The 12,006-nt window shown below is 40.2% G+C and overlaps 1 protein-coding gene across 1 annotated transcript in view; it reads left to right on the top strand.

Annotated features, from left to right (window-relative positions):
* The first annotated feature begins 146 nt into the window (after positions 1–146).
* ACADM (acyl-CoA dehydrogenase medium chain) overlaps positions 147–12,006 on the top strand; it is a 45,221-nt gene continuing 33,361 nt past the window's right edge. The window contains exons 1-4 of the mRNA XM_004699325.4: positions 147–249; positions 8,590–8,677; positions 11,543–11,640; positions 11,759–11,828. Coding sequence (XP_004699382.2) covers positions 199–249; positions 8,590–8,677; positions 11,543–11,640; positions 11,759–11,828 — 307 coding nt within the window. The 5' untranslated portion in view covers positions 147–198. The remainder of the gene's footprint in view (positions 250–8,589; positions 8,678–11,542; positions 11,641–11,758; positions 11,829–12,006) is intronic.

Raw genomic sequence — 12,006 nt, 5'->3', positions numbered from 1 at the left:
GTCACCGAGCACACGATGGGGTGAGCATCTCACGCACGCCAACGTGACAGCCCCACCCCCGCCGCGACGTCTCGGGCGGGCGTGACCGCGGGCTCCGCCACGCCCCGCCCCCCGGTGGGCGGGGCCAGTCGCGAAAGTCAGCCGCTCGCAGCCAAAGCCCGACAGTTTCTCAGGCTTCCTTCGTAAGTTGCAGCCCGAATGCTTGGAGCGGGAGCCAACGTGGCAGCGATGTTTAGGCGAAGCTGCGGGGTGAGGATCAAACCGGGGCCGCGGTAGGGCTGGGAATGGATGCTGCGGTGTTTGGGGAGGCGGGTACTGGGCTGGAAATGAAGGCGCAGGAAGCCGTGGGAAGGAAAGAGCCCGCCTCCGAGCCCCTCGGCTCAACTTACTCCCACCCTCCTCTGGGAGGCAAAGTAGGGAGAGGCTTCAAAAGATGCGAAAATGCTGTGATCTTTTAATTCCTCCCGCCCCCCACTGCATTTTCTGAAGCCCCCTTGATCTATCCCGGGTCTCGGCTTTCCTTTAGTCCCCCGCCGCCGTCCTCCTCGGTTGGCGGTGTGTCTGATTAGAACGCCCCTTTCTTGGCCCTGGAGTTGCCTGACCCTTTACCCGGCATCCATCTCCTTTCCCTTCGTGAACGCCTGGGCGGTGCGTGGTCTCAGCACCTCGGCGCAGGCTTTGCTGTGCTGATCGTACCTCCGAGAGGTCTTCGCCCTACCCTGGAAGGAGGCGTTCCAGTACGTGTCATCCTGCAGCCTCCAAAAAGTAGAATTCAGATCGTCTTGAACTTGGGTGCCTGGTAATCACCGGGTGGAGAAGAGTGAAGCCGCTGGTCTTGTGGGATTCTTCATATCCTTGATACGCTTTTGGTTTTGTGGGAGGAAGTTTTCACATTGCACGTATTAAAAACAAAACAGAAAGAACGCCGCAGAACTTTCCTTGAAACTATATAGGCTTAGTTTTGTATCTTACAAGTTGTATTTAAATAGTTCATTGACTCAGGCGCGCGTTGATATTATTACGACCAGCCTGCCATTTAACTGTTACTTAAAAACGAGTTAAGAAGTTCTGTCCTTACCCCAAAAGTTGCAGTTTTAGAATTTCGAATAATTCTACTGGATTGTTGCCGGATTGTTTTCATTGTTATATAAGGTTCTGAAGGAAGAATTTGCTTTTAATATTATCACTAACTTTGGCACCTGGAAAAAGTGCTGCTGAGATTTCTCAGCCGCCCCAGGGGAAACCAAACTCCAAACACCGGGTCTAGAAAACTTAACCCTTCACCTCTCCTTTGACACGCCTATAAAATTAAGACTTTTAAACTCCTAGAAAATATGCACAGTATTCAACAATGTGATTTTGATTATAACAAGTTACCCAGTGAGGTTAGCCCTATATTTTCAGGTTTATAAAGCTGCCAGAAATGTAATCCAAGATCAAAACAATATGGAGCCTAGACTCAAATGATTATTTCTGTGCCATTTCTATTAAGCCACCACCTTATTTAAATGGATAATGTTACAGTGTAATTAGCACATTGATGTGCATTGTTCCATGGCTATAGTCACCCTTGAATTGTATTTTTGTTGTATATGGTAGATGTTTTCCTAAAAAAATCTTGTGTAATTTGTGTAAACTGATTTTTTTTATGAATTATTTTAAAGCCACTAAATAATTTACTGATTAAAGTCTCCCAGCAGACTGTTGTACCCACTTTGTAAGGTTTGAATTTTGTGTAACTGGTGTTTAAATTAAATGTACATTCATAGTAGTGAAGGTTTTTTAAATCTGATTTTAGTGTTATCCAACTGGGAAGCTAAATTGAAAGAACATTGTGGCAAGATGGTTGATATACTGGTTCTTGATGGCAAATGTGATCTTAAGTAATTTTATATGGCCTTTCTGAGTTTTTGTTTCTTTGTGTGCAAAAAAGATGACAAGATAGTATCTTAATCCTAGGCTTGTCATGTATATTCAGTGAATTATTACATAGATCTTGTTATAAAGAGATCAGGCTTATCTGTGATCACTAGGCAATTCAAACCAGAAAAAAAACACATTAACTTCCAAAATAAGAAGCACAGGCTTAGCTTATTCTGGGTTTAAAAAAAATCATTTTACTGGGGGCTCTTACAGCTCTTATAACATTCCATACATCCATTGCATCAAACATATTTATTTGTACATGTTGCCATCATTTCAAAAACATTTTCTACTTGAGCCCCTGGTATAATCTCTTATTTCCCCTTCCTCCCCACCCTTGTGAATCCTTGATCAATTATATATTATTGTTATTCTCTATCTTACACTGTCCATTGTATTCCTTCACCCACATGTCTGTTTTTCGTCCCCTTGGCAGTGGGGAGGGTGTTAAATATCCAGCCTTGTGATGGGTTCCCCCTTTGTCCCTCTTCCCCCTCCCCATCCCCCTGCCCTTATGATATTGCTATTCCCACTACTGTTCCTGAGGGGTTTATCTGCCCTGAATTCCGTGTGTCCAAAGCTCTTACCTGTACCAATGTGTGTTCTCAGGTCTAGCCAGATTTGTAAGGTGGAACTGGGTCATGGTAGTTGGGGGAGGAAGCATTCAGGAACTTAAGGAATGATGTGTGATTGGTGTTATACTACACCTTGGTTGAATCATCCCTTAAAACCGTTCCGTGGGGGTGGAGGGGGGGGGGCGATATCCAATTGTCTACAGATGGGCTTTGAGTCTCCACTTAAAAACCACAGCCCCGCCTTGTTCGCATTGATATAGTTGTTTGTTTTGGATCTTTTGATACCTGATCCCATCGACACCTCATGATCACACAGGCTGGTGTGCAGGACCATGTGGGCCTATTTGCTTCCCTGCTACATGGCTGCTTGTTTAACTTCAAGCCTTTAAGACCCCAGGCATTATATCTTTTCATAGCCGGGGACCATCTGCTCTCTTCACATTTGCTTATGCACCCATTTTGTCTTCAGTGATGGTGTTGGGAAAGTGAGTATCCAAAAAGTGCCAAATTAGAACAAAATATTGTGTTAAGGGAGGCCTTGGGTAGAGGCCCAAAGTCCATCTGCTATCTTAATACTTAACATATAAATATATGTACATTGTCCTCTATCCCTTTCATTATAAGTTAATATATTTACATATATACATACCTATAGCTATATCTCTATAAATAGCTTTTGAAGAATTGCAGGTGTCACTTGTTTTGTTACACTTCACAAATACTGCATTTTTTACAACTTGAAGATTTGTGACAACCCTGTACTGGTCCCATTTTTTCAGCAACATGTGCTTACTACATGTCTCTGCCACAGTTTGGTAATTCTGAGTTTTCCATGCCCCACACTTTATTGTCTACCAAAACCTCCTACCATCAAATGGATGCTTAGCAAACATATTCAGCAAAGGTTCCCAAACCTATTTGACCTACTACTTCTTTTTCAGAAAAAAAATTATGCAGCATACCCTGGCAATTAAAAACTTTTGTACTGAATATCATAATCCAGGATAAAGTGTGGATATCTGTTTTTGTAGCCTCCCTGAATTGCTCCAGCACCCTCCAAGAAAGCATTATCACCCACATTCAGGAACACTGTTATAAAATATTTCTAAGTTTGCAAATCATCATGGGAGCATATAGTCTCAACTTTCTTCTGCAGAACTGCTGGGGTTTCAGCTGCACATCTTGGGTCAACCGACCAGTACATATCTATACAACAACAACAACAGGGCTCCTTATAGTCTATAGTATAGGGTAAATAGAACTGTTACCTGTACTGGGAAGCAAAATATCTGTGTGACCCAATTTAATGAGATATTTGCTACATTATGGTGGTCTGAAACTGAACCTGCAGTATCTCTGAGCTATGCCAGTAATGAAAATCGTAAAGAAAATGTGAGTTTATAACCTCTCTTTAATTTTTTCCAAAATCATAGTATGGTATTTTATTTTGAAAGGACATTAAAATCTAATACTCAGTTGAAGTGTGGTGGTTTACTTACAAAGTGGACAGTTTCTTTTTACAGATTCTGAAAAACATGTTCAGTTCTTTATCTTTTAGTATATTATTGAACGACTGATTTAGTATCTAACTTCTCAGAGTTGCCTAGCAAACTCAAACTCAGAAACTCAAACTCAGTGCCATTGAGTTGATTTTGACTCATATTTTGACTATAGGACAGGGTAGAATTTTCCTTGTGAGTTTCTGAGATTGTAACTCTACAGGAATAGAAAGCCTCATCATTTGTCTTTGAAGCAGCTGGTGGTTTTGAACTGCTGACTTTGTGGTTGGCCGCTCATTGCTTAACCACAAATTCACAACTCACTGCCATAGAGCTGATGTGAACTCATAGTGACCATATAGGACAGGGCAGAGCTGCCTCTGTGAGTTTCCAAGACTAACTCTTTATGGAGGTGGAAAGCCCCAGCTCTTTTCCTTGGAGCAGTGGGTGGTTACGAACTGCTGACTTTCCACTTAGCAGCCTAATGCCTAGCCACTGCACTACCAGGACTGCTTGCATAACCATAGTTCCACCAAAATCCCTGGAGGCTTGAAGTGTTCAAATTTTTGTGGCAAACTTTTTCTAGCAGCACCATTGTGATTTTTAATTTGGTGATTTTAAGAAATGCAGTGGCTGCTGTGGTGTTCATTAAGCTGTCCTAAACATAGAAATGGATTAGAAATGTGAACAATATATACAAAATGGCTTCAACGAGTTTATGGGAAAATTCCTTTTTTCAGTTGTGGTTTTATGTTTGTTTTTTTTTCGTGAACTTTTCAAAGTCCCTTCATATGTATCTAATTGTATTGCTTTATATATTCCTTTGAAAAAATATGAATATTTTAATATATTTAAGCATAACAACAAGGTTGAAAAACTTTTTGAGGGGTTTTGTGAACCAGATAGCTTCTGTGATAACGACTCTGCTGTGAAAATAGTCATAGACTGTGTGGCATGACTATTACAATGGGGGATGTAAGTAGTTTGTACTCTGCTACTAATTTAAAGACTGGTGGTTTGAAACCCTCCTCCCCAGTGGTACCACAGAAGAAAGGCCTGGCAGTCTGCTTCCTTAAAGAAACCCCTTTGGAGTAGTTTTACTATGTAGTTTATGAGGTCACCGTGAACTATAACCAGCTCAAAAGCAACAGGCTTGGTTGGCTGGCGTTTTTTGTGTTTCATTTTATGTATAAAAACTGGTGGCTACTAGTCAGGGTGCAGTATAGCAATGATGAAACATACAATTTTCCTCTAGTTCTTTAATGCTTCCTCCTCAAACCCCCCCCCCACTATCATGATCCCAGTTTTACTTTATTAATCCGGCTAGACCAGAGGATGTCCACTGGTACAGATAAGAACTGAAAACATAGGGGATCCAGGACAGACAAATCCCTCAGGACCAATAATGAAAGTAGCGGTACCAGGAGTGTAAGGGGAAGGTGGGGTAGAAGGGGGAAGTGATCACAAGGGTCTACATATAACCCCCTTCCTGGGGGACAGACAACAGAAAAGTGGGTGAAGGGAGACGTTGGACATTGTAAGACATGACAAAATAATAATTTATAAATTATCAAGTTGGGAAGGGAGGGGAAAAATGAGCTGATACCAAGGGCTCAAGTAGAAAGAAAATGTTTTGAGAATGAGGATGGCAACAAATGTGCTTGACACAATGGATGTATGTATGGATTGTGATGAGTTGTACGAGTCCCCAATAACACGATTTTTTAGAAAAAGTCATCTGTAGAAGGCCAACTGGTCAAAACTTACTCTGAAGGTAAGAGAACGTGGAAACTAGTGTGTACTGAAAATGGTAGAACTAGAACAGCATGAATGAGAACAATAACATGATGTTGTGTAGAAATTGTTACATGGGGAACCTAATTTACCGTGTAAACATTCCTTAAACACAGTAAAATATTATTACTAAAAAAAAAAAAAAGAGTTGTATGAGCCCCCAATAATAAAATTATTTGGAAAACAAATACTGCTGGCTACCATAGCTTGCTGACCTTTGCTTTAAAAGATCCTAAGAGTATTTATAGACAAAAGCACAAAATATAGAACATAATTACATATTAGCTTTCTTTGTTAGAGTGAGGTATTTTAGAAAGTATCCTCCATGGAAAAGATTCCCAGAGGCATGTCTAGTGTGCCCAAAGAGACATGGTATCAAAGTGGATAGATCAGTCACCTGTTTTTGAATTACTGTGAATTGGTGACGGTTTACAGAGCAAACTTGTTTCATGCCATTGATTGCAATCCCCACAATGTAGCATCACTCACCTCACTTTCGCTCCATGTTTCCTATTTCCATCTCCTTTCCTGACCCTTCCTACCTTCTGAACTTTGCTCTTGGGTTAATGTTACCCTTTGATTTTGAATGGTTCATTCTAAAGTGTACAAAATTATTTGGGGCAGAATCTGACCTCTGATTTCACAAGGCGAAAGCGGACTGAAACCACATGAGCCCAAGGTCAGTTTCTATGAGGCAGGGGTCAGACATGCCTCTACCCTCTTTTCTCCTTTGCCAATTCTAACACCAGCCCTCTGTCCCCGGCACTCCTTACTTCTTACTTGGGTTCATTAATTCATTTCAGTGGCCACACGGAACTCAAAGATCATACTTAAAATTATGTGATTTATTTGGGAAGTTAACAGGCTACAATTCAGGAGCAGAAATATTCCAGGATATAGATTTTTGGTCAGGACAGCAGACAGCTTCTTCTCTGCTGTGACTACCTACAGGCCTCTCTCTGGGCCTCAGCCCCTTGTTCTGGTCTCTGTTCTACTTGGATGTACAATATTAAAAAGTTCCTTTAATGCCGCCGATACATGTTCAATGAGCACTCTACTCTTTGATAAGCCTCAGTCTGAAGGATCTCAGCTTTAGCTTCATGGGTCAACAAACCTAGCTCCCCAGTAATATGCCTAGAGCAGGGGTCCTCAAACTATGGCCCACCGAGGACATTTATCCGGCCTGCCGGGTATTTTTGCCCAGTTTTGTTTTTTTACTTCAAAATAAGATATGTGCAGTATGCATAGGAATTTGTTCATAGTTTCTTTTTAAACTATAGTCTGGCCCTCCAATGGTCTGAGGGACAGTGAGCTGGCCCCCTGTTTAAAAAGTTTGAGGACCCCTGGCCTAGAGGGTACCCCATTCTGCAAGTGCCTACCTAGAAGCACTCAGTTTTACCCCATGAACTAGGAAGTGTGCCCCCCCGCCCCTTGTGCTCTGACTGTTCTGTTGCTTCTGTCAGACCATGGATTGAGGAGGTTCAATGCACAGGGCTCTTAGGTCTCAAAGGACACAGTCCTATTTCTTCTTGCCTGATGGTAGTGAGATCCTACCTTCCTGCTTCTGAGATGGCCATTTTATACCCAGCAGTAGGGCTAAACTGACCTAACCCCTTCTTCGAGTTCCATATTTTTATAATTATAATTGATCTTGTTAACAGTCACTCAAAGTTTAAACTTCTACCTTCTCTTACCCCAGACCCATTAGCGAAAAGCTGTTAGGAGTTACAATGACAATGGCTAGAAGAGCAATATTTTTTTAAATTTATAAATTGTTTATTTTGTTATATCCTGCCCTGTCTGACGTCTCCCTTCACCCACTTTTCTGTTGTCCGTCCCCCAGGGAGGAGGTCATATATAGATCCTTGTAATTGGTTCCTTCTTTCCAACCCATTCTCCCTCTACACTCCCAGTATCGCCACTCACAGAGCAATATTAAGTAAATCACTGTACCACACTGGAGTGCTATCTTTAGTATTACTGATCACCTTATGGACACATCTGCTGTTGGCCTGAAACTTGAGCCACGGTACTGAGTTCATTTCAGATCTAAGGGCCATAATCTTCAGGGGTTCCACCAGTCTGTTATCCAACCAGGATATCGTTGGGTGTTTTGGATTTTTTTTTTCTCCAATTTTGAGTTTTGTTCCATATTTTACTCCCACTTTGGTTGGTAGTGGAAGTTGGGTACCATCTACTTCGTTTAGTGTCAAGGTCCTGGGTGCTGAGGTTCCTGTGGCCCATTAGTCCTTTGGACCAATGGTTTTCACAAAGCTTTGGTTTTCTTCAGTCTTAGTTTCAGGTGATAGCCATTCACAAACTTTTGCTACTCACCAAAGTACAATGTAGAACGTTTTCCTTGTAAAGTATTTTGTGCCAGTTGACCTTGATATCCTCCAACTTATAAACTCTTGAACGTAGTATGGTTTCATCCCACTGTTGTACTCATCCCAGATCTACAGTTCTCATTGTCCTAGGAGCTGGTAGTTGAGATTTCAAAAATGGTGGCCTGTGGTTCCGCGCATTTTTATCCTGGAAATCCTCCATCTCTGTAGTTTGCGGTTACCCACTAATCAGCTTTGTTATATTTTAACTGTATTTTTCTTTTGTTAATACTTCTTTACTGATAGATGTTCAAATACTTGTTAATTAGTTCTTTAATATGGAAATCAAATTAAGGTTTTTAAGTAATGATTACTTTCAAAATTATTCTCAAGTATGGTCCAAAAAATTGCCAAAGTATCTTCTTTGATTCTCATTTTATTATCAAATGTGTTTAATCAAACTATTCTCTACAGGTTCTGAGAAGTGTTTCTCGTTTTGACTGGAGATCACAACATACAAAGCCTGCTCCAAACCGTGAACCAGGATTAGGATATAATTTTGGTATATGCTACATTCTGTCCTTTCATTATAAACTTACATGTATTATGTTTGTGCACTTTTATATATTGTTTTTCTGCAGTGTGTTTGCTAAACACACTTAGTAATGTCTGTCAATGAATAGGACTGATAACCTTCTACAAATTATTCACAGGTAATCCCATGCATTCTTCCGATAACATTCTCTTCTTAGTGATAGCATGTCCATGGATGTTCCTTCCCTTTTCTTAAGTATATAACCCAAAATGCACGACAATTTACTTATATAAATGGATAGCCTTTAACTTAGACAACTGAATTCAACAATTTGGGTGTCTGGTCAAAGGCAAATGTTTATGAGGGGGTGCCCCCCCAAAATCCGGGAAAAAGCGCCACTAGGCAGAGCTTTTCTAGTACACGGTCCTGCTATGTGAGCATCCAGCAATTTGTTCTGAGTGTGTGCACCCAGTGGTGTCGCATCGGAAGGTTCTCTCTGGTCACAGTGAATTTTTTCATAAAAGCAGCTTGGCTTGAACCTCTTTTTTTGTGTCAGTCGATTTAAGAGAATAGTGTGCAGCTGTGAAATTTTGTTTCCTCAGGAAAAGTGCCACAGAGACTGTTATGATGTTGAACACAGATTATAAGGACAGTGCTGTGGAAAAAACGCAAGTGCACTAGTAGTTTTCTCATTTCAAAAATTGTCGATTGATGACAAATGATGTCTATCAATTTCCCAAATGGACGAAAATGTCCACAAAATTAGTGCACATGCACTCGAAGACAGATGACAGACCATTGAAGAGATGGGGGAGTTACCTGGACTGTCTTGGAGCTCGGTTCAGCAAATTTCAGTGGATGATTTGGGAATGAGAAGGGTCACTCTGAAATTTGTTCCTCGGGTTCTGACTGACCAGGAAAAAGAACATCAAGTGGAAACATGCTTTGAGAGAACATCTCAGACGCCATCCAGACTTTGATCCCAGGGTCATTACTAGTGATGAGACATGGGGCTATTCTTACAACTGAAAGTAAACGTTCATCAAACCAGTGGAAGATGCCATGGTCACCTCACAAAAAGTTGGCAAGTGAAATCAAAGATCAAGATGATGCTCATTTGTTTTCTGGATGTGAGGGAACTAGTGCATTCCACCAGGTCAGACTGTTAATCAAGCTTTCTATTCAGAGGTTCTGAAAAGATTGTGCAACAGTGCACAACAAAAAATGGCCTGAATTGTGGCCGATGGGTGACTGGTTTTGTTACCATGACCATGCACCTGCTCATGCAGATATCCTAGTGTGCCAGTTATGGGCAAAAAACAGCATGCCTCTCTTAGGCCTCATACACCTGACTCACCTGACCTCACTCTGTGCGACTTCTGTTTGTTTCTGCGAATGAAAAAGGATATGAAAGGACTGCGATTTAAAGATGTAGAAGAGGTGAAGGGGGAAAAAAAAATTAGGCAGGTGCTGTCAGCCATCCAAACAGATGAGTTTGGAAAATGTTTCGAAGAATGGAATCACAAATTTGACAAATGTATTAAGTGTAATTGAGAGTTCTTTGAAGGTAATAAGGTTGTTTTGTAAAAAAACTTTAAATACCTAGCTTTGAAAAAAAAAATCTTAGGTTTTTGGGTACCCCCTCGTATTTTGACTTAAATATATCTGAAGTTCTACCAGATGTTCTCAGCCCTTAGCGAGCCATGTGGTGTCAGAGAAAAGGAGCCAGATTTTTATTCCCTTTTATCTAAACAGTGAAGACCACCCCCACATTTTTAAAAATAAGGATCCCTATCTTTGGTACCTTTTTTCCATTCTCCAATATCACATTTTTATTTTACATTCTGTCTCTCATACCTCCATACAAGTGATTATGACATCCTTGAAGTTATCTTGTTTGTTCTCACATCTGCTCTTGCTCTTTTTTTTTTTGCTTGAAATAGTCTGTGCTTCTTTTAAATGTTGTCTGTCTCCTGGTGTTGGAAGCAACTATTGCATGTATTTGGAGAAAGGGGGAAAAATCTATGATCAACTCCTGCCCTCAGTCTAGCCTATTATACTTATTTTGTTAATTTATTACACCACAACCCATATTTTATGAGATTGAATTGTTTGGATACCACTTACAAGCATTATAGCTGAAAATTTAGTCACTATTTTTTAAGAAACTCCTCAGCCACTTTTACTAAATGCCCTTAAGCTAATTTAGAGACTCAAATTATCTGAATTTAAAGGCAGGATAAAATTTCATATTGGCTATATTCATATTCTTATGTTTCCAAACAAGTTTTGGTGCTTTTGATAACAATGTGTCTTAACCAACCTAGTTCAGAGACATCTCTTCTAGGTTCTACTTCAGTATTAGTAAATATTTGATAAAATTAGTAATTAGTAAAGAAAACTTCTCTTTAATCTTGGTGATTGAAAAAGGAAAACTCAGAGAGGAAAAAAACAAACTTGAGACCTGTAGATACATATGTGTTGCCTATTTTTAAAACCTAGAATCTTATCTGCCTCCTTTGACATAAAACTTAAAACCAAACTCACTGCCGTTCAGTCAATTCTAACTCATAGTGACCCTATAGGACAAAGTAGAACTGGCCCTGTGGGTTTCCGATTTCCTTATGGGAGTAGAAAGCCTTGTCTTTCTCCCAGGGAATAGCTGGTGGTATCGAACGGCTGACCTTGTAGTTAGTAGCCCTAAGTATAACCACTGTGCCACTAGTGCTCTTCTGACACACATTCATTTATATATTGCACTTGTATAGTAAAATTTTGGCATATCAGATGACATGTGGTAGTCTTTGGCTTTCTGGTTCAATAAATATTACAAATAGGACTTTTTTTGTCATCATTGTCCTATTTAATGTTCTCAAAATAATTTTTCCTTAGAACTCACTGAACAGCAAAAAGAATTTCAAGCCACTGCTTGTAAATTTGCCAGAGAGGAAATAATCCCTGTTGCTCCGGAATATGATAAAACTGGGGAGGTAGGTTGATATATTTCTTGGGAGAGTAAAATCTTTTGCAGTTTTTACAAGGTCATAGAATCCCAACTATCTAGATTTAAATGTAGCATAACTGGCTGTTTTTTTCTCTTTCTTTCAGTACCCTTTCCCCTTGATTAAAAGAGCCTGGGAACTTGGCTTGATCAATACACATATTCCAGAGAGTTGTGGTAAGCTGTCTCACAGTTTTAATTTTAGAATACAAATGAAGAGGGTTAATTGTGAATTTTCTATTCTGTCTTTCAAATTTTTTTAAATCATTTTATTAGGGGTATGTCTTTCAAATATTTATTTCATTAAATGGCTTTCTGGGGGAGTGCGGAGTGGAGACCCAAAGCCCATCTGTAG

The sequence above is a fragment of the Echinops telfairi genome, unplaced genomic scaffold, assembly GCF_000313985.2.
Source record: "Echinops telfairi isolate 266 unplaced genomic scaffold, ASM31398v2 ScPeMD7_443;HRSCAF=831, whole genome shotgun sequence".
NCBI classification, from domain to species: Eukaryota; Metazoa; Chordata; class Mammalia; order Afrosoricida; family Tenrecidae; genus Echinops; species Echinops telfairi.
The sequence above is the reverse complement of the archived record's forward strand: the minus strand, read 5'-3'. Positions and strand labels throughout refer to the sequence as shown.